Below are 24565 nucleotides of genomic sequence, written 5' to 3'. Positions count from 1 at the left end.
TGTGCTGAAGTGGTTTTGCTGTAATTTCATTCATACATCTTTATCGCTTAAAGTATTCGCGAGTTATCTGCCCCACTCCGCCATGACAAAAATATTAATTCAATAAACATTTTTAATTTTTAAACTGGGCATAATTACACTCAGATTACCCACAATCGTGGCAGCAGTAACAGAGCAGGAATGCCTACATGTCGGCCTAAATGGTTAAAGGGACTGTGTCACAGATCGATGCCAAATTTATGATATTTTTTGACAATTTTCTTTTTTTTTCCGTTATTTTATCATCTGTGAGACAGCTCCTTTAATGGACGGACGAGTCTAGTCTGTGTGGGTTGGAACCAGCTGCCCGTTTATTTCAGTTGGCAAGAGCGCCGTGCTAGTGTTCCTGTGGTCGTGAGTCTGAGCCCCACACCACGCTCACTTTTCTTCTCAGGTTTACCATAATCATGCACAATGGTTTTCAATGAAAAACGAATGTTTTTTTAGATTTAGTTTTCACTACTTAAGTTTAACATTTTTATTCAATACTTTAATCTTACAATACAATAAACGAAGTACACAATCGCACAGTTAACAGTTCGTTTGGCATCTATAGTGATGAGTCATAAATTATGACTTGAAGGTCATATCGATTGATGATGTGGATATCGATTGCAATAACTTAGCTTGTTCATTACGTAAAAACCAACGTTATGTCATTATGGTGTCCAAACAGCAACGTATGAACGATTGAATTTACAATAACAAGTATAATTCTTAGTTCAACTCACCGTGAAAACAACGTTAAATCCGTGTTATTGCATCTTGATATTGATATATTCAAATTATTGTTTACATCAACTGTTGTAAAATGCGCATAAAATTATTTATCTTAATTATTTAGATATCCGGTTTAGACGGTATTTTTTAAGATGTGGGGTAAAAAAAATGTTATGACAAACCCTGTTCGTTTTGTATTATTATTGCAAAAAAGAAGTAGTCCCTTGCATACACGTTCAAACCGTAAGAGGGCTTGTACAGACAAACGCTTCGCGTTTGTCTTCAAGCCCGTATTAACTTAATAAAAAAGAATCATGAAACGTATAAGTTTTTTTAATAAGAAATATTCTATTGGATTTTCAACATAACTTAAATTATATCATTGTCTAAACTGTACAACGAAACCACAAGTGGGTCAAATTTATCATCTGTAACAAGATGTTTACAAGGTATAACTCACCAAAACATCGGTAAAAAAGTAACTTTATTCAACAAAATGTATGGCTAACATATATATTTAAAGGGTCACAGGTTAAACGGCACAAAATTCGAACTGTTCTTCCCTTTTCAGCCACTCCTGGTTTAAGAAAAAAAAGTAATAACGCTGGCCAACACAATTCATTGCAATTATGAACAAAACCAAGACTACTTAATAAGGGTAAAAAAGAATGAAACAGGTGAGATAAAAAAAACGACCACATGATTAATCAATGCACAATAACATTTAAGAATGAATGATGAAAAATGATGATGACGACGACGACGACGATGAGGATGACGATGATGATGATGATGATGATGATGATGATGATGATGATGATGATGATGATGATGATGATGATAATGATAATGATGATGACGAAACACCAAATCCATTCATTGATACAATCAGCGTCTGAAAAGGTAATGTTAAACACCCTTAAATCACAAAACTTTGAATTGTTTTTGGCGATTACCAGGCTTTCAAGTTGTACACGCGCACCCGGAAAAACAAACACAATATGCATGCACTTGTCCATGGTTTAGACGCTTAATAATAAGTGCCATTAAGGTATGTCCGTTTACAGGTAGAATGAAGACCACATACAAAAACTGTAATAATCTTTAGTATGCTGTTTTTTTGGAAATTTATTTTACATATAACTAACAAGCAAGCAAAGACCTTTTGAATACTTACACCAGTCTATTGGTCACCAGGCCTCAAAGGTTTTTGAAGCTTCCTGACGACAAGCTTTTATGAGGGTCGGATTCCTTTAAGAAATGGAGTCAGTAGCAGTGAGTTACCAAATTGCACTGCTTATACTTGTCTTTATGTAAAACATGACTTATATAATTTAAATATATGGTTTTGTATTCTGAGCCATTACAAACATGTTTTCCGGCAACTACAAGCATATGTTCTTTGTCCCCGACATCAACTTCATTGTTATCCACGCCTCTGAGGTACCCTTCCACGCCTCTGAGGTACCCTTCCACGCCGTCCAGGATGACAGCCACTGCACTGAGAAGCACAAGGTATCACTTACTCCATGACCCTTGCCGAAAAATTACACTGCCAACAGGAGTGATCAAGGTTATTAAAAATTAAAAATATGTGAAACTGATGAGTTATGCAATTAACATAAGTAGAAATATATGTCCTGTGAGTATATTCATTGAGTTTCCCTTATCTCAATCAGAGACCATGCGATTCTTAATTAACGGTAAAAGTTCAATCATGTGCACTGTTAATACATTTCCAATACATTTAGCAAATATATTTTCATTTAGTATTCTTTAAAGTGAAAATAGCCACATAGATTGAGTGGTATTAAAACAATAAGAGTACGATTTGAAATAGTCATTGCTATGTTATATTAAATAATGTCAATTACATATTCTTCACGTATGCCTATCCGCCCCGTTTGCCAAGGCTTTGATACAGGCGATGGTTTGATTATATTCCCCAGAGCAACTAGCTATATTTTGTTTCTACATTGCTCTTGCGTGTTTTATAACTTATAATAGATCCTTTCAAAAAATCATTTTGAAAATCAACCTACAACAGATACAGAATATTATCTGAGGTTGAGCTGTTTCTTGATTAAAAGAATATTAAAATATTTAGGTTAAGATTTGAACAATTGGTGTGCAATTTTTGTACAAAGTTATGTCGTAACATATACCATCTCTAGAAATTGTCCCAACCCAGGTGGAAGACAATATGATCAACAATATAGGTTTATGCAAAAAAATATTGGTACAATTATTTTTGCATGAACCTATATTGTACGCCTTTAAAGTGACATCATGTTTGACTGTTTACATAAGCTAAGTGATCTATGAAAAAATAGTTGTTCAGGAAATCTATTGATACGGGCTTGAAGACAAACGCGTACACGGTTTGTACACACATGTATGCAAGAGACTACTTCTTTTTGCCGGAGTGATAGGCATTAAAAAATTTGAGCACCACTGAACCATGAAAATGAGAACCAGAAAAGCTCGTCATACATTGTTCATATAAAGCGCGTGCATGCCGGCAAGCAAATTGTACATGTTTAGGGCGGGGTTTGACCTCCGTTAACCAATGAAAATCAATACGGAAGTACCCGAAGTACATGTACAATCCACCTTCGGCACTTCCATAAAAGGAGTGGAGAACACATATAATGAATACACGTCTAAAGAGTACTTCTTTTGACCGGAAATTTTATTTCATATCTCTGCAATAATAATACAAAACGAACAGGGTTTGTCATAACAATTGTTTTTTTACCCCACATCTAAAAAAAATACCGTCTAAATCGGATTCTAAATAATTCAGTTAAATGGATTAATGCGCATTTTACGACAACTGATGTAAACAATGATTTGCACATATCAATATCATGATGCAATAACACGGATTAAACGTTGTTTTCACGGTGAGTTGAACTAAGAATTATACTTGTTATTGTAAATTCAATCGTTCATACGTTGCTGTTTTTGACACCATAATGACATAACGTTGGTTTTTACGTAATAAACAAGCTAAGTTGATGCAATCGGTATCCACATCATCAATAGATATGACCTTCACGGCTTCAGGTCATAAATTATGACACATCAGACATCACTATAGATGCCAAAGTGCGACTCTTTACTTCGTTTATTGTATTGTAAAATTAAAGTATTGAATAAAAATGTTAAAACTTAAGTAGTGAAAACTAAATCTAAAAAAAAACATTTGTTTTTCATTGAAAATCATTGTGCATGAACCTGAGAAGAAAAGTGAGCCTAAAATTGTAGTGTTGGGCTCAGGCTCACGACCGCAGGAACACTAGCACGGCGCTCTTGCCAATGGAGTTAAATGGGTAGCTGGTTCCAACTCACACAGGCTAGACTCGTCCACCTATTAAAGGGGCTGTGTCGCAGATGATAAAATAGCGAAAAAAATGAAAATTGTCGAAAAATGTCCAGTAAAGTAGGAGTCGGGACAAAAAGGCCCAGTACCAGAAAGGCCCGGTCCAGAAAGGCCTAGTCCAAATAGGCCTACTTTTAAATTAAAGGAAACACCTGTATTGTGTTAAGGGTGTTGTACTATGATAGGATTAGCGGTGTTTGTCTTTAATGAGGTGATAGTTATAGTTTCACATTATCAGTTGCGGTTTTTCTTTGATATTTCACGGTTAGTAATGTTAGGCCGAAGAAGTGTGATAAAGATATATTCTTACTATGTATGTGTGAAATCTTTAATGATGTACTCTAAATAGAGTAATGTATAAATTAAAGAATTATATTCCAGATGATTTTATTAGTCCTATATATGTCTTTAGTAATGAGTTTTCCGTGCATATTGTGTTCTAAGGAAGTAAGGCCGCGTCAGCATGCTGTGGAATGTGATACCTGCCGTCGCTGGCAACACCGCATTTGCGGAACAGGTAAGACTTTGAGATAATACATATTATAAAACCTGATGGACAATTGATGATGATTTTGAGAAGTGGTGGGTCAATTTACTTGTTTAAGTAAGCTAGTTACTTGTATATTGGTAGTAAGAATATTGCAGTAAAAAGCTGAATGAACAGGCTTTAACGGTATACAACCATGGCACCAACAGTCTTGTTTAGTCGTTGTAGTGTTAAGTCTTTAGTCTTGTTATAAAAAAACAAATTTATTAATACACCAAAAAGCGACGTTAATAAATTGCCAATATATGTATAGCTGAACAAGTAAATTGCATTACCCAATGTATTTATGAACCATGAAAAATTCACTATTCACTTCAATGTAGATATTGGAAATGAAAAGACGTATGTAATGTAGAGAAATATTACAAAGTCCTATGTTTGGTATTGTTTATTATGTGTTTATTTAAGTCCCTATGACATGTTTGTCATAGGGTCAATTGACACGCATTTCACACATTTCAGTAAGGGTGTTAATATTTGACTGAATGGTATTTGGCATGTCACAATGGAGATATTTGGTAAGTAATACACAACACAACATGTTTCAGAAAATTTTGAAAATGTATTTTAATCTCGTGTTTTTAATTCACGAAAATGTTTTGTTCAGGAATTTCCCTTGCTGGGTATCGGGAGTCGACAAACAATGAGGCGGGGTTGACGTTTGTGTGCCGTCCGTGTCTGCAGCCATCCACTACGGATGACGATGAAGATGCCGATATGCCGACGCTACAACGGACTATATATATGATTATTTCCATATTTGATTTATGAACTATTAAGTTGGTTTCCGATTGCGAACGACGCATTGTACCACTAGAGATGAGGTGAGAAAAAATGTAGCATCGAAACAGTAGCCAATGATTATATCCATATTTGATTTATAAACTTTTTAGTTGGTTTCCGATTGCGGCGATGACGATTGCAGTAGAAGTTCTTCTCGAGCACCGTGGCCGAAGGAGGACTTGGAGAGAGGAGGCAACGCTTGCAGACGAGTACTTGAATGGAGACATTAGGACTTCTGAGTACCTAGGAAGACTTGGAGACGTGTATCGTCTGCGGATGTAATTTGCTGCCACATCTACATCACTGTTATTATTCTATCTCTCAGTCAGCAATCTTGTTACATTGTTACATTGTTAAACACATTAACCTTGTGAAACATGTATAATTATGCCTGTCAATAAAAAAATGTTAATATAACGCCGTTTGATTTTTTTTCTGTACCCACTGAAAGTGGTGCAATTCCGAATTCCTGAAATGATTTAAAAGATTATTTAAGACATTATGCTATTTTTAATAGATATTCACTTCTATATATCTAAGATAAAAACAGTTATCAAAGATAAGACATCAAACTCGGCCTTTCTGGACCGGGCCTTTCTGGTACTGGGCCTTTCTGGAAGTGGGCCCTTTTGACCCGCATTCGTACAGTACCACATAGTTTACAATTTATTTAAGTTCAGCAGTTCGTATTTTTCCATTAAAAAAGATTACAGGGTATGTCTACCAGGTAGAATTCATTCCGTATGCGTGATTAGATAGTCGGTGTTATCACGTGATATTACCGAGGTAGGTGTATATCTTAATTATGTCACCGACTAGAGTAAGCCTTAATAGCTCAGTAAGTAAGACACTAGACTTCAATTTTGGTGACCCCGGTACGAACCCCACCCGACAACCATCAAATTTGGCATGTTTGACCTGGTTTCAACAAGCATTATAATGTTAGTATTATAGATTATGAACCCGGGTGAGGTTTCAGCATAAAAGGCAGTGTTTCATTTTGGCAGAATTACATGATAACACTATAGCTACAGTGTCTTAACCAAGGTTTTCAGAAGGATACCATTAGGCGAGATGAAATTTATTGACATGTCTCGCTTAAACTGGCACATATTTCCGCACAAAAGTTAACCTCTTTGCAAGGTTATTCAGCTGAAGGCATGTATAAGCATGCAAGACAGTTTTAGACATTTACTCTTTCCTACAAAGTAAAAAAAATATATTTAAGTAATTAATTATTTAAATGGGGTGGGTTCTATCTTTTTTCTCCTGCATATAATCAGAAAATGCGGGGTCATCAGTTCAGCACAAAAACAGTGGCGGTTTTTGCAATATTTTTCAGAAGTTTTTAACATGCTTGTAGATGTGCAATTTACTCTTCCTAAGACTTGAGATAGAATATGGTCGAGAAATATTTCAAAGAAATATCAAGCATTCATATATATATTCATTACTTCATTTCTTTATTCCATTTATACATTAAACAAGAGGGCCATGATGGCCCTGTATCGCTCACCTGTGCACTCATAAGGCAAATCACAAGGCACAGATGGCTCTTAGAGCTTAGAGAGGCGGGTATTGACCTCCATCTGTTTTCTCAAAGTACCCTGCACAGATGGGCTAGAAAGCTCATCTGCACCCAAACCAGATGGCCCAGCTGCAGTAGCAACCACAGGCACAGACCCCAGTGGATCTGTAAGGGCATCTCCACCCTCATCAGGCACTGCAGGATGCACATCATGACAGTGACAGCAATCATCTACCTCGAACTTGACCTAGATTTTATACAGAGGATCCTTTTGACCAAGTTGCATTAAGATTACGCTAAAATTGTGACCTCTATTGTGTTCACAAGGATTTTCTACTAATTTACCTAGTGACCTAGTTTTTGAACTGGGTTGACCCAATATGGAACTTGACCTAGCTTATGTTAAGATGATCATTCTGACCAAGTTTCATTAAGATTAGGCTAAAATTGTGACCTCTATTGTGTTCACAAGGTTTTTTTACTATCTGACCTAGTGACCTAGTTATTGACCGAAGATGACCCAATGTGAAACTTGACCTAGATTTTATAAAGATGATCAGTCTGACCAAGTTTCATTAAGATTAGGCTAAAATTGTGACCTCTATTATGTTCATAAGGTTTTTCTAATATCTGACCTAGTGACCTAGTTATTGACTGCGGATGACCCAATATCGAACATGACCCAGATTTTATAGAGATGATCATTCTGACCAAGTTGCATTAACATTAGGCTAAAATTGTGATCTCTATTGTGTTCACAAGGTTTTTCTACTAATTGACCTATTGACCTAGTTATTGACGGTAAATGACCCAATATCGAACTTGACCTAGATTTTATAGAGATGATCATTCTGACCAAGTTACATTTAGATTAGGCTTAAGTTGTGACCTCTATTGTGTTCACAAGATTTTTATACTAATTGACCTAGTGACCTAGTAATTGACCGCGAATGACCCAATATCGAACTTGACCTATATTTTTTTAGAGATGATCATTCTGACCAAGTTGAATTGAGTTAAGCCTAAAATTGTGACCTCTATTGTGTTCACAAGGTTTTTCTACTAATTGACCTAGTGACCTAGTTTTTGACCTGGGTTGACCCAATATGGAACTTGACCTAGCTTATGTTAAGATTATCATTCTGACCAAGTTTCATTAAGATAAGGCTAAAATTGTGACCTCTATTTTGTTCACAAGGTTTTTCTAATAATTGACCTAGTGACCTAGTTATTGACTGCGTATGACACAATATCGAACTTGACCCAGATTTTATAGAGATGACCATTCTGACCAAGTTGCATTAAGATTAGTCTAAAATTGTGACCTCTATTGTGTTCACAAGGTTTTTGTACTAATTGACCTAGTGACTTAGTTATTGACCGCAGATGACCCAATATCGAACTTGACCTAGATTTTATAGAGATGATCATTCTGACCAAGTTGCATTGAGATTAGGCTAAAATTGTGACCTTTATTGTGTTCACAAGGTTTTTGTACTAATTGACCTAGTGACCTAGTTATTGACCGTGAATGACCCAATATCAAACTTAACCTACATTTTATAGCGATGATCATTCTGACCAAGTTGCATTGAGATTAGGCTAAAATTGTGACCTCTATTGTGTTCACAAGGTTTTTCTACTAATTGACCTAGTGACCTAGTTATTGACCGCGGATGACCCAATATCGAACTTGACCTAAATTTTATAGAGATGATCATTCTGACAAAGTTGCATTGAGATTAGGCTAAAATTGTGACCTCTAATGTGTTCACAAGGTATTTCTACTAACTGACCTACTGACCTAGTTTTTGACTTCAGATGACCCAATATCGAACTTGACCTAGATTTTATAGAGATGATCAGTCTGACCAAGTTTCATAAAGATTAGGTCAAAATTGTGACCTCTGTTGTGTTCACAAGGTTTTTCTAATAATTGACCTAGTGACCTAGTTATTGACTGTGGATGACCCAATATCGAACTTGACCTAGATTTTATAGAGATGATCATTCTGCCCAACTTGCATTGAGATTAGGCTAAAATTGTGACCTCTATTGTGTTCACAAGGTTTTTGTTCTAATTGACCTAGTGACCTAGTTGTTGACCGCGGATGACCCAATATCGAACTTGACCTACATTTTATAGAGATGATCATTCTGACGAAGTTGCATTGAGATTAGGCTAAAATTGTGACCTCTATTGTGTTCACAAGGTTTTTCTACTAATTGACCTAGTGACCTAGTTTTTGACCTGGGTTGACCCAATATGGCACTTGACCTAGCATATGTTAAGATGATCATTCTGACCAAGTTTCATTAAGATAAGGCTAAAATTGTGACCTCTATTGTGTTCACAAGGTATTTCTAATAATTGACCTAGTGACCTAGTTATTGATGCGTATGACCCAATATTGAACTTGACCCAGATTTTATAGAGATGATCATTCTGACCAAGTTGCATTAAGATTAGCCTAAAATTGTGACCTCTATTGTGTTCACAAGGTTTTTATACTAATTGACCTAGTGACCTAGTTATTGACCGCGGATGACCCAATATCGAACTTGACCTACATTTTATAGAGATGATCAATTCGGCCCAAGTTGCATTGAGATTAGGCTAAAATTGTGACCTCTATTGTGTTCACAAGGTTTTTGTACTAATTGACCTAGTGACCTAGTTGTTGACCGCGGATGACCCAATATCGAACTTGACCTAGATTTTATAGAGATGACCATTCTGACCAAGTTGCATTGAGATTAGGCTAAAATTGTGACCTCTATTGTGTTCACAAGGTTTTTCTACTAATTGACCTAGTGACCTAGTTTTTGACCCCAGATGACCCAATATCGAACTTGACCTAGATTTTATAGAGATGATCAGTCTGACCAAGTTTCATAAAGATTAGGTCAAAATTGTGACCTCTATTGTGTTCACAAGCAATTTTGAACGGACGGACGGACGGACGACGGACGAAGAGTGATCACAAAAGCTCACCTTGTCACTACGTGACAGGTGAGCTTAAAACATGACATTTCTCAAGGCAAAAGAAATAAAAAAGTGAGCAGCTTTCATAATATTTTTCTTTGTATACAAGTGGACCAGAAAAGCAAAATTTTGACAAGTTGAAGCATTTCAGTTTGGCTCTATGTCATTTTTTTATATAAAACACTAAGCCGATGAAGTGGAAAAACCTTATTTTGCTTTAAAAATCTTTAAAGAGTAGGCAGGCCATTTCTGTAATCTGTTCTATAGACACTTTTTAAAGCTACAAGGAAAACTTTAATTGGTTAAATTATTCCGATGCATAAGGAAATAATGGCTCTTCAAAGGTTTGCGGCTTACCATTTTAGGGAAATGGCTGTTTCTACTTTTTTATGAAAATACCACAGGTGCTAATACTTGTCTCATTCATTTAGTGTTAAATATATCATTGCCAAACTTTCAGCATGTGTAGCATATAGCTTGAAGTTACACTATAGGAGTTTTGAAGTCTGTTTCTGAAAAAAATGTTGCTTAAATAGATCCGGATGTGAATACAGGAAAAAGAGTGCTTGTGTTCAAGTATCAATATTTTATTAAAATTGAATGTAAAAGAAGCAAAACAATTCTTTTTGCAGAGAACATGACTAAATTTGACACTCTTTTGCAAAATATGATAGTTTTCAGTGTAAATATTGGAAAAATCATAGCTTGTGGAAGTCTGAAAATTAGTTGTTTGTGGCCGATTGACTCCTTGGCGGAAGGGTTATGTATTTGAACTGAATTTCGACAGTCGGGTCAATGGTCAACATGGCGTTTTCTTGTTATTATATTTTGTGTCTTGAATTGTTCTAGAGATGCCATGTCCTTGTTTTTCAATTGGGGGATGTATAAAGTCATAAGCCAGGTTAGTGAGGTGGTAAGAACTTCGTCTAGGGTAACAGTATTTCCCTCATGTTGAAAATATGTACTGTCACACTGGAAGCCATGCAATATCTATATAATGTCATATTTTGGGATATTACTCAGGACAAAAATATTGTACATATATGCTTAAGAAGACTTTATATCAAAGTAATAGCACTGTTTTTGTCATAGTTTAGGAATAGAAGTGCTCAAGGTGAGGTATTGTGATTGCCCTGTGTCCGTTGTCGTCCGTTGTCGTCCGTCGTCGTCTTCCGTCGTCCGTCGTCTTCCGTCATCAACAAATTGACTGTTAACACTCTAGAGGTCACAATTTGGGCACTATCTTAATGAAACTTTGTCAGAATGTTACCCTAAATAATATCTTGGATGATTTCGATATTTGGTCATCTGAGGTTAAAAACTAGGTCACTAGGTCATATTAAAGGAAAATTTTGTTAACACTATTGAGGTCACATTTATAAATATACCTTCGGGAAACTTGGTCAGAATGGTAATATAAATACTCTCTAGGTCAAGTTTGATTCTGAGTCATGTGCGGTTAAAAACTAGGTCATCAGGTCATATTGAAGGACATTTTTTTTAACACTTTAGAGGTCTCGTTTATGACTGTATCTTCATGAAAAGTGGTCAGAATGTTTATTTTAATACTCTCTAGGTAAAGTTTAAATCTGGGTCATGAGCGGTCAAAATCTAGGTCACCCGGTCGAATCATAGGAAAAGCTTATTAGCACTCGAGAGGTCACATTTCTGATTTTATGTTCATACAACTTAGTCTGAGTGTTTATATTAATTAGTTCTAGGCCAAGTTCGAATCTGGGTCATGTGCGGTCAAAAACTAGGTCACCAAGTCAAATGTAAGAAAAAGCATGTTAACAATCTAGAGGTCACATTTATAACTGTATCTTAATGACAGTTTATCAGAATGTATATATTAGTAATCTCTAAGTCAAGTTTAAATCTAGGTCAATAGTGGTTAAAAACTTGGTCATTAGGTCAAATCATAGGAAAAGCTTGTTAGCACTTTAGAGGTGACATTTATGACTGTATTTTCATGAAACTTGAAATTTGGTCAGAATGTTTTTTTATGAATAATCTCTAATTCAAATTAAAATCTTTTTCATGTGCGGTCAAAATCTATGTCATTAGGTCAAATCATAGGACAAGCTTGTTGGCTCTCTAGAGGTCACATTTATGACTGTATGTCAATGAAACTTAATCAGAATATTGATATTGATTAGCTCTTGGCCAAGTTTGAATCTGGGTCATGTGCGGTCAAAAACTAGGACATCAATTCAAATAATAGGAAAAGCATTTTAACACTCTAGAGGTCACATTTATGACCATATGTTCATGGAACTTGATCAGAATGTTATTGTTGATGATCTTTATTGGATCAGGTGAGCGATTCAGGGCCTTCAGGGCCCTCTTGTTTATTTATTTATTTTCTAATTACAGACTTATTCTACAATTATACTTACTATAAACGAAACACTTATGAGATGGAAATATATTTCAGATATTGAAATGTGCTTTAAAAAAATATACTAGTTTTTTAAAATGGAAATCAACCCCTTAAATCTTTTGGTTTGAAAAAATGAAGTTTTAATAAATGTTTACTAATGTTCTTATGTTTGACCCTTCCCTCAATGGGCAATTTATTGCATTCATATTTTTTATAAAAAAACTTCCTTAACTATTATTGTATTTGTATTTTTTTCTGTGTAAACAATATAGTTTTTTTTTTCAAATGTGATAATGCTTTTGACATGTGATATTAAAAAGAATTGTTTTATTCACTGTTAATCAGGGATAATACTCATGCATTTGGTCAAAGGAATGTTTTACTGATGTTGCAGTTAAATCGACATATTTTATGTAATGGATAGTGTTGAAGTTAAATCTTCAAATATGAGTATTGAATGTTATTGTTACAAGAATATATACTCATGTTTTACTTTTTTTTAAATGTCTTCAGTATCAGCTGAATGCTCATGTTTTATCCTCATTATAAGTTTATGCTACCTAGTTCTTGTTTATAATAATTAATAATTTGTCTTCTGCAACATAACTGTATGAATTTCGCATTACTCATTTACAATGGCCATGTGTATATCTATCTCATATTTTATAGCTTTAGTGTATGTATATAGTGTATCTATGTAAATTAAGGACTCATAAATAAACTGTGAAATACTTACTGCTTGCTTTATGGGAGGTGTTAAAGACCAATACTTATATGGATTTACATCTGGTGATAGGAACGATTTCCTTCACACTACTTAGCCGATTTCTTTCACTTTCACTGGTCTTAATTACTGATCCAAATACTGAGAGACCATGCAAAGTATGGACTGTACTGGACTGTAGACCCGATATCAAAATAATTATATAGCTAAAAAGCACATTCAAAAAAGCCTCTTCGTCCTTGCCATATGAATATTCATAAATTAAGGCTCTGTGCTTAACTTTAAAGAACATAAACTGAAAAGTTTGCAACTTGTTTATATAAACCAGTTAGTTGTTCTTGATGGCCCGAGAGGCCAAAAATGCCGGCCGCGATGTATTGTACAACATCTGTTTCATAAAAAGAACTACCATTCCGGCAATAACACTCCAAGCCCGTAGAGACAGCGCCTTAGTTCATATTATTTCGTTGACTCAACTGCAGTGCCCCTTTAACATCACATACTATTATAAAAAAAAACTGGAAACCAAGTAAAAGATTTTATTCAAAATGTGTTGTATGTATCATCAGTTTTTCAACAAACATACACTCATACATGTTAATTTTACACTCTGTATTACATATAATACCACAAACTTAATTTAACTACTTTGAATACAATTAAAATATTTGAAGGATGCCATATACAGTGTACATAATGTACATTGTCTTTGTCATACAAGTTTCGGTTTGGTTGTGATTTTATTAAGTTTTCACTTTAACTTTGTTATTAAACAATAGAATAAAGACAAAAAAATTCTTCACTACTCCGAATTAGTTGAATGAGTCTCATAAATCTGTTCTTTCATAAATCCAAAAAAGTCATAACATTGTTGTAGTCTTGGTTTTGTCGTCTTGCAAACCGTTTACATTGGCTCTTATTTGAAAACAATTTCAGATGTTCATGAATTACCAGTAACACTTTTTCGCATATGTAGCATATGTAGCAAGCCGCATAATTCTGATTGTATCTGTTGTGGAATTACTCCTTTTGATCTTCACAAAATCTGTTACTTCCACAATACCTCCAAAATAAAACATGGTTGTTCAATGTGATTACATGAAAAATATTAAGTATGTCACCAGTGACAATATCCATATGCTCGAAGGGCTCATAACAAAGAAATACGTTTGAATTTGATTAAACAACAAATATTTACCATTTGAAGCCGTGCTCCCATTTTGATGAATAAAGACCTTTTACATATCTTTACGTTCCGTATAGAAAATATGAATCAACTAGCACATGTAAACATGACTTCTGGTCTGCATTGACTTCTTCAATTGTGTGAACCGTATGACTCATTTTAAGAGAAACGAACAAATGAAAATATTTGTAAATATATACAAATGCGGTTGTATTGCTTAGAACTGTTCAGCGAAAGACCTCTGAATGTTATCAATATACAATATATGAACTGTCTGTTAAAATCTATGAGTTCTATCCGTTAGGATTGAAGTTTTCCAGCACCTTTCCTTAAATTTACGAATCATTAATGTCTCATTTCAATCCTAAATAAAAATAATAATTATCTAATAACCATTACATACCGCCTGACAATCCTTTCACCATCTCGGCTCAATCGATATGAATATATTCGTAAAATAATCAAACTTAAGGTAACTTACAGTAACCCATATCTCATGACTTTTAAATCACTATGAGTCAATTGCTTTTAATGACTAACAATCATGTTAAACATGAGGACCTTACGTTCTGTTGTTTTTGAACGGATGGCATTATATTGTTTACCATTAATGTTTTAATGACCTTTTGTCTTCCTGTCTCAAAAGGAATTAGCAATACCAACTTCATACGGTTATACAAATGTAAGTATACCCTGGGCTCGGTATTTTATAAGGTGTTGATTTGTATAAGCCTTCTGTTTGGCAACATATTCAAAAGCTCATAGGGCAATGTGTCTTATCATTTGACAAAATTAATGAAGAATTCATCCCAACTTCGATCATTGTGAAATGGTAAGTCGGGTTATTTTTTCAAAACTCACTAACTGTTGTGATTATTTAAGGTTAAACCTACGCCTTATCTGCATAAACACCGTGCTAACGAATATATAAATATTTATATTGTTGTTCAATTCATATAAGAACTTAATAAGAACTTACAACCAATGTGATTGTAGAAGTATTTCTACTGTCCAACGGCTGCATTAGATCACCTGTTTAAGTAACGCGTTATTTATGAAGGCGTTCCAGCTTGCTTAACTACTGCTATAATATTATTATTCTCCCACCTCAGATAAGTAGATCCAATAATTTAACCATGCTAGATATTCCTATCTTGCCCACGGGCGAAGATAAAATGCCCGTATGGAACTTTTTTATGGTCACCACATTGTAATTACCTCCCTTGTTGAAGACTTTCGTCTGTAGCATCATGGAAACCTTGTCTTGTGGCAATATTTAGAACGCTACTTCATTATCTCTCGCTTCGAATATCACCATAAAACAGTTTTCACGCACTATTCAAGAAATAATGCTTCACTCTCCTTATGGCTATTTAAAGACCGATTCGACTATTAATATAATCGGAATCACTGCGCGCATATCCATGACAACCACGAATTATCACATATCCATACGCAATTATTTTCACTAAGCACAAAAGAGTTCCAGCAAAAAACATATTTTTACTTAATTATTTTTAACTGAGGAGGGAGAAAAAGCATCTACCATAGCCGCTCGGTAAACCTCGTTTCCACAAAACACCCTACGCTCGGGTCGGAATGAACCTATCTTACACCAGCTGTTATGGAAGATACTTATAATGCGTTGCTCTGGTTCTCGATCTGAATATCTTAGTATTGAGGTATGGAAAACAGTCGCCATATGTGTTACTTGCGGTTTTACCCAGAGATAGCGTGACGATCTAGACGTTTGCACGTGATAGTAGTCAATCAAAGCCATGAATGATACGAGAACGTCAGAATGTACAATGCGATGAGACAAAAATACGAAAACTGAAACGTAACAATCTCACTATTTTGTTGATCTATAAAATGTGTTATATTTACTTCCTCAAGAATATTTAGAAATTATGTAGGAATAATCTGTATGATTATCAGAATAAACCATTTTTCATTTATCAAAATCCATTTTAGTATGTAATTTGGCTAATTGAAATAAGCGACTTAAGCCTGTTAAACTTAAGAAGTTTCGAGAAATTGGGGCCAGAGCTTTAAGTTCCAAACACATGATATGAATCAGTTCATAGTACATGAGTTTATTTATCAAAACCGATAAACATTTGTGAAACAACATTATTATCAAATAGGAGAGATATGATGTGTAACTAGATGGAGAAAAGGCGTTTTCTTTTAAAGTAAATAAATAATATTGAAAAAAAGCTTAAAAGAAACAAACTTATTAACGACTGATTTAATATGTCGATATTTCATATACTGGTTAGCGACCCCTTTTCGGCCGGAAACGGAGGTTTTTCCTATGCTACTTTTGACAAAGATAGATATTACGATAAAACTTTTGTTTTTAAAAATAGCTAGGGATTCCGAATATTCCCACGTGCAAAGTACCCCTATAATCTCGCTTAAATAAGCACCATACTGTACCAATTATTCGCCCAACCCATAAATTCGTTGTTCTTACGATGTTTCCATATATTTCTCTCTAAACTATATCTTCAAACATTTTTATTAAATTTGACCAGTCTAGCGACCGTTTAAAACGACAATTGATCAATAAATATAAATTAATATGTAAACTATTACATATATTTAAAATGATACAACACCTACTCGGTAAGTCTTCTCTTTGCAGAAAATTTAAAAAGCTACTAGGATTCCTTCTTGAAACATGCACTACATTATGTATGCTTATTTATAGACTTCCGAAGAGGGACAACGCATGTCCATACAAGAATGTAATGATTAATTCAAATTTGAGTTGCTTTCCTTAGACGAAACAATCGGCGATTACTCACCGCTTTTAGATTTACCATTTGCTTTTCGAAAATTGAACTTAAAATACAGCTATTTATGGTATTTGAATAATTTATCACCGGTTTTATACTTTATAATGACGAATCATTATGTCGTCTGATAGTGCAAGGTATAAGAAAAATAAAAAAATCCTAATAGGGCCTCATGCAAGTGAGCGCGCGCGTGATGACGTCATCCCCCACGTGCAACTCTCAAGGTCAGAAGTGTTAACAATGTTTGTATGGGTCGAATTCCACATACTACTTAACATTTAAGGCAGAAAACAGCTGATATCTGTCAAAAAAGATGCCACAATGAAACGCCAGACTAATTTGTGTAAAATATATCGTTTTGACTGGTTTTAAATGGGTGGGCGAAAAAAAGTGGTACGGGCGAATAATAGGTCCCTAACCAGTACACATACCAGCCTTAAACATACTACTGCGTTTGTATAATAAATGACCGCACTGTTATTGAGACAGTATAAAAACAATTGTTGCCTTCTCCTATTCATAATATTATTTTCCTCTTCATTATTTTTTCACGAAACCGATTCTTATTGTTTCATTGTATTGTAAACTGACAATCGTTAACTTCCCTGGTGTTATTTGAAAATCATTTGTATTTCTCAATCCGCTATAAGATGATACGAAAATGTTCTATTAGTGATACAGATTTCCTTGTATATGCGCATCATTTTTAAAGATTTAAAAACATGGTAAAACAATGCTGTATAAAGTATTTCATAAAAGTTTAAAAAAAAGTTATATTCAAATGTGGATTACTTATTGCCCGCGTTTAAGTTTTGTTTCATTCTTGTTATGGCTGTCTATTCTCAGGGTATGTAATAGCCTTGTTTCTTTTAACGTTGGAGTATGAACAATAATAATTACAATAAGTATAGTACAGCAGTTATGGTGTTTCTTTACTGTGAGGGTGTTTCCTTGATTTATTAGATGAATCTATTGCATCACTGATGGTGTTTCTATATATTATTAGGCTTGCATCATGAAAAATGCATTTGCTTAAGTGCAGCAGTTTGGGTGTTTCTGGAGACCCCAAAGCTTACATAATAATCATTCTTCTAAAGCTATTTTAGAGTTACTATTAACTCCGATGAATTGTAATGAATCTAATGCAGCAGCTTAAGTGTTTGTTTATGATATGTGACTTGATTCATGAGTAGTAAAATATATTGACTAATTAATTCTAATTCAGAAGAATAGATTGTTCTATAGAATAACGAGGGTTGAATTGTTATAATTATAATGCTTCCGATTAAGCAGTTGTGATGTTCCTATATACCCCGAGGCTTAAATTGTAAAATAATGCTATAATAAATGTACACAAGTGTTGGTTTTTCTATACACTATGCGGCATTAGCAAGTTGATTATAATATTACTTCGTGGCTTAAATCATAACCATTATAATAAATTGAATGCAAGAGTTTTGGGTATCTATACTATATGTGTTTGAATTATTTCTCTATGATGTACTTTTTTTATTTTCTGTTTTCAGACAACGAAGTACAAATTGAATTTGTAAGGATATCCGACAATCGACTAAATAGACCACAAATTGTCACTGAGCTAATTGTTGACCATTTAAGTACTGATATATTCCAGGTTATTTGTAAGTTGAACAACGTGAATAATTTGAAAACTCTGAAATGGATAATATTGTCGCAGACTGATGGTCATTTAGGCCTCCGAATACAGAACTTTGATTCATCACATACAAAATCATACAAGAAACCTGATTTGTATTCAAATGTGTTGGGCTGGACTGCTATCGGTCGCTTTGACAAGTTGACAAGTAATAGTCGGCACACAACACTTGGTGCCTCCCGGCCTGTGTCCTCATTTAATTGTACAGATGCTAGGAAGTATCAATGCATGTCGTTTTTCGTAGACTATAATTCGAAACGTAGACATGGAGACATACACAAGGAACTCAATATACAAGGTGAGGTTCTGATTGACGTTCAAATTATGTATCTTATTTCTGTTTGAAGAACAATGAGAGAGAGACAGAGAGAGAAAGAGATGTCGAAGAAAATATACACTACAAATTCCCAGTGAAATATATATAACCGCTGTTTCCGGGGATCGAACCCGGGATTGTTTATCCGTCGCCATAATCACAAGACCACTCAAGCAACGTTAAATTTGGCATTTTACACTTTGTCAATATGTTTAAATTTAAGAACATTTTAACTATTAACTATTAAGGTTTACTCTCTCGCTATCTTTCTGTCTCTGTTGTTGCAAATGAGGAGTTTTAATAAAAGTAAAAAATATGAAAAACATAGGATATAAATAATACATTAATATGTATTTTAATAGCCTCGTTTGTACACATACGAATGGCGTTAATTCTAGGCGTGTCGCCGTATGTCTCGGTGTGACATCATATAGAAACTTCTGAATCGCGTAGTTCTACCATACGTTTAAAATAATAAAGTATCAAATCCACCAAAGCTATTTGTTTAGTCATAATGAATGAAGGAAGTTCACAATTGTTTCAATTCAATCTAATATATTGAAAACATACTTTTCTTTTGTAAATGACCTATTTGCTGACTTGATGTCAATGTTTTGTTCCTTTAGTAACACCTGCGGACATCAAGAAGGAAATGCTTGATGAAAGCAGTGGTAGATATGAATTAACTACAATTGTTCATGTTGGCCAGACATTACGGCTTCAATGCACGGCCAACATTGGGTCTTTCAAAACATCAGTGAAAATGGTTTGGATGAAAAGTAGTCTGCAGAACGGTGGTCAGCTTGCCCCCTTTTCCTCCGGTAAACAGATAGTCCAGGAACCGAAAGCTTTTGGCAGTTGTGAGTTTGACATGACTGATACGCTTTTTTACAATGTAAGTCAAGAAGACGCTTTGAGAACGTCAGATAATGATCTTCAATTCCAATGCTTTGTTCATATTACGTCGATAGACTGGAAAACACCTGAGAAACAACGACAGAATTTCCATTTCCTTGTCTGTAAGTTCTTTGTTATGAGTATTCATAAAAATTAAACTTATGTCTGTATATATGTCTTACATTTTTGAGGCATAGTTATTTTTATCAGGTAAATTGTTAAAATGGAGACATAATTATTGTAACAATGTCACGTTCTCTGTTACCGACTTAAAACAATGCATCGGACCGTAAACAGTATGTATTGATAGTTGACCGTTCTTGCAGATTCGAACGATGAAAACACACTCATTCAAAATGAAACGAAAACTAAGGGTATGTATAAACACTTCGTGTAAACGCATATTCATTGATTTGATAATTTAAAAATAACAGATTAAACTAGCATGGCAATACTATTATCACAATATATATATATATATATATATATATATATATATATATATATATATATATATATATATATATATATATATATATATATATATATATATATATATATATATATACGTGATGTTGTTATGAGTGTCATAATTATAATTTCTAATTACTTCAGAAATTACTGCTAATACGACAATTATGACGGGAATTATTGGAGGGGTTTGTGCTTTGGTTATTCTGGGAGCCGCCGGGATGTTTTGGAAAAGAAAGTACGCTTATCAAGGCGTTCAAAAAACAGGTACATTTCTGTACGGTGCGATGTTAGTTTTTTTTTCAAATAGTGATTCTCTTTGAAACTAAGTTACTACGATGTAACTAAATGTTTTGTTACTATATAACACACTTTGTTGTCTGGACTAATCACTAACTGCAGATTGAATTGCATGCTGTGTTTATTATTGGACTCCTGCGGACATCAAGAAGGAAATGTTTGGACATGATTAAATATAGGTTACTAAATAAAGGTTGACAATTATGTGATTATTTTAAGTAAACTACATGTATACCAGATCAAACAAAATGTACCAATCCTCTTGGACAAGTTGTATTCTTAAAGACGCAGTTTACAGCTTGAATGTTTTGTTTGCAGCAGCAGGCATCTTAAATATGTTTGTTTCATTCAGACGACATTCAAAACATACGAAGACAGTAAGTAGTAATAACTTCAACATACTTGTTAAATTGCAAGAGCTTGAAGTAATAGGAGTTAAAGCAAATGCACGTAAATATCCATGTAATACTGGTAACATACGGTTTCTGTTTTTCAAAACAATATTTTGATTAACAATGACAGTAGGTCATATTAATTTTAAAAGTACAATCAAAACAAAAACAGTTATGAGGAATGCATTTTAATGCAAAGATCAATTTACTTTATTCTTTAGAAAAATAATTGTCTACGGTGCTAGTTTAATTGTTCAATAACTTGACTCCTTAATATTCGTTTAAATTTCGAGTGAAGACGAACAGAGGGTTCGACATACACCTTTCAGACAACGGAGCCGATACCATATGATTGCTTAGACTTGAGGGATTTAAACCTATACACTGAATTAGGTAACGTTCTTACATTTGTAATCATTGCCTAGCTTGTTATTCCATATTGAAAAAAATACAGTTAATGTTTATCATCATAAAATTGTTCTCGAAGAAGTAGATTAATTTGATGTTATCATTTATTAATAAATATTGCAAACATGAGTGTATGGCGAAAATTCGCAGTCAATTTCTATGATTGTCCGTTAAATGATTATACCAAAATACGTCTTAAGTCATTTTTATTGTAGTTCTACTGTATTTCGATAGAATGCTAAATGTGTTTTCGTCTCGGGCCAGATTGTAAATGCATGGTAGGAAAATGTTTTATTAAGTACTTTAACACATTTAATCCTTATCTCAAATATCTATGAAGTCTAGCTGATTATTCAGTTGCAGTATCTTGTATTCTTAACATCTTTGAAAATTAAACAAAAAATATGGATTTGGTATTTATTAAATATGATTTGATTTTCATCACTACCGGCAATATTCGTGCTTAAGACTTAAACAACATATCTTATAATTATAAAAATCATACGTGGTTTATTATATATCTATTAATTTAAGAGCTTGTACAAAATATAATTAGTTAAATAGACTTATAAAATCGAAACCGTACATTTTCAGTACATTTACAGGTTTCATGAAATGAAATGGAATTCATCATTCTACCTGAGTGGTACATTTGCAAAAAATAAAGTGCTATTAATGTTCTCTAATTACAGCCCATACAACTCTCCTCAAAAACATAAATAAGGACGTACGCGAAATGATTCAAATCTAGTTTAAAGACCAATTGATTACGGATGTGCTGTTAAAACAACTAGGAATGAACCCTTTTTGACAAATCAGAATCTAGAAAACCTTTCCTCACGTTGAAGTGATATTTAATAACAAAACCCACGAAAGCAAGTACATATCATAACTATTATGCAACGTGTCCCTCTAAGTGGTGTTGTTGCATTGAAAACAGATATATCATCTGAACATATGACACAGTTGTTGTTGTTTTTCTTTCAGAAGAAACCTCTGCTAGTCAAGGACAGTAAGACATAACTTGAAAACTACCGCAGCATGTTAATGTACATCTATTTTTACTTTAGTCTTTCATTATTTATTCGCTGTCAGGGCGATAGATCCATTGTACTATTATTGGACTAAATGAACTTCCTTTTATTATTGGACTAAATTAACTTCCTTTAATTATTGGACTAAATTAACTTCTTATTATTTTTGGACTAAATTAAATTCCTTTTATTATTGGACTAAATTGACTTCCTTTTATTATTGGACTAAATTAACTTCTTTTTATTATTGGACTAAATTAACTTCCTTTTAGTATTGGACTTAATTAATTTTCTTTTATTATTGGACTAAATTAACTTCCTTTTAGTATTGGACTTAATTAATTTTCTTTTATTATTGGATTAAATTAACTTCCTTTTATTATTGGACTGATTTAAGTCCTTTTTTACTTCAATTGTAGACGAACAGGTGGATTGAGTTTCATCGTTCAGACAACGGAACCGTAACAATACGAAGAGTTAGGCGCGAGCGACTCAAAACCATACTCAGATTTAGGTAACGGTTGGCAATTGTACTTGTTTGTAATGGTGTGAACCGGTTACGAATTGTGGAATATATTTTTCATTATTCGCCGCACTTAAACTTACACCATATTGCGCTTCTGTCGTTAACCGTTTCCATATCAGCATAGTTGCGCATGTCGAGTGCGCACTGCTGTTGAGTAAATGTTTGATAATATTTACTACACATATTGTGTCCTTTTAGAAAGGAAATGTGCTGATCGATGTTTTTATGAAGAAATCCGTTTAATTATCAATTACATTTTAAATGACATCGTTTCTGGAGTAAAAATTAGTGCAATGTCTTAAATTAAGGTAATACTACGATGTGATGCTTTTCTGGTAACAAATATCACGTCTCGGCGGTTTTAACGGATAGGTATTACCGAATGACGTGCTACAGGAGGTCCTAACATCATTGTATTATCTTAAACCATACATATTAAGATAGATCGGTTATAAAGAAAGAAATGCATTCAGTACATTTATAATACACTACATAATTATTGATAAAAAATTAATTTAAAATCATCGTTTTTTCTGTTTCAGAGTGTCCGATGTATCAAAACACATGTGAATGAAGACTACACAAAGGCTGCATCAGTTTTCTCTCAATGCCATATACCAGACAATGAGACAATCGTGTGTTTAAGACAAATGTGGGCAATAATGCCCAGACACCAAACGCTCCCAACAAATGTCGTTTTAAAAAAAACATAAACAAAAGTCGCGGTGTAATAAGTTGTTTATTACTTATGTATTTGTATTTGTTCACCACAATTTCTAGTCTATCACTTTTTCTCTTAAATAATGCGATCGTAGTTTGTTAAATTCAATGAACAATGTTTTTTCTTATTATTGAGATGTTTTGTAAGAGGTTCGTAAGTGACGTTGATGTAAAACTTGCAGTAAAATCTCCTTGAATTTGAGATTTTTGAATTTGTTTCAAAAATTGAGTAAACATGGTTTTGGTATTTCCATTGAATTTACTTGTTTTGCATGCAATTAAATGTCATTGAAAATGTTTTAGTTTCTTAAAAATATCGCATATAAGACCAAATGCTGAAAGATTCGAAAGACGATGTTTTTCATTTTATACATAAGACTAGTTAAAAAGGTGGTTTAGATGAATAAAGTCTTGCAAACTACCGAACTGATATAGATATATGTAATAACTATAAAAGTATAATAGTATAACTATTTTCCTTCATTTTTTACCAAGAACTCTCAACGCATTGTTGATTAGGAAGTCTGGGGCATTTTGACACAAAAACAAAGTAGTAATGTCGACAGACTTTTCTGAAAAAATGTGAATGCTTTCTGAATGATCCAAAACCTAATAAAATCTTCTTTTTAAAAATTTGTTGAACTACTTTTCCCCAAAAACATGTTTTACTCCCAAAATCGATCGTTCCTCAAACTAAATAAAACATTAACTTTTGAAACTTTTAATTTTTTATCTTCCCCA

At 33.8% G+C, this 24565-nt stretch overlaps 1 protein-coding gene across 7 annotated transcripts; it reads left to right on the top strand.

The window, feature by feature from the left end:
* The first annotated feature begins 17741 nt into the window (after positions 1–17741).
* LOC128236029 (uncharacterized) lies at positions 17742–24338 on the top strand. Of its 7 annotated transcripts, none has more exons than XM_052950826.1 (10): positions 17742–17932; positions 18612–19058; positions 19703–20095; positions 20300–20347; positions 20589–20711; positions 21063–21121; positions 21435–21529; positions 22532–22556; positions 22998–23092; positions 23647–24338. In XM_052950826.1, the coding sequence occupies exons 1-7, from the start codon at positions 17914–17916 to the stop codon at positions 21486–21488; spliced, it is 1143 nt and encodes a 380-aa protein (XP_052806786.1). In that variant the 5' UTR covers positions 17742–17913; the 3' UTR covers positions 21489–21529; positions 22532–22556; positions 22998–23092; positions 23647–24338. The 7 variants fall into 7 exon arrangements, with proteins under 7 accessions (XP_052806786.1, XP_052806787.1, XP_052806788.1 ...); XM_052950827.1 differs by having other exon boundaries at positions 22532–22593; XM_052950828.1 differs by having other exon boundaries at positions 21430–21529; positions 22532–22593.
* Positions 24339–24565: the final 227 nt, after the last annotated feature.

This window comes from Mya arenaria, chromosome 5 (assembly GCF_026914265.1).
Source record: "Mya arenaria isolate MELC-2E11 chromosome 5, ASM2691426v1".
Lineage (NCBI taxonomy): Eukaryota > Metazoa > Mollusca > Bivalvia > Myida > Myidae > Mya > Mya arenaria.
The sequence above is the reverse complement of the archived record's forward strand: the minus strand, read 5'-3'. Positions and strand labels throughout refer to the sequence as shown.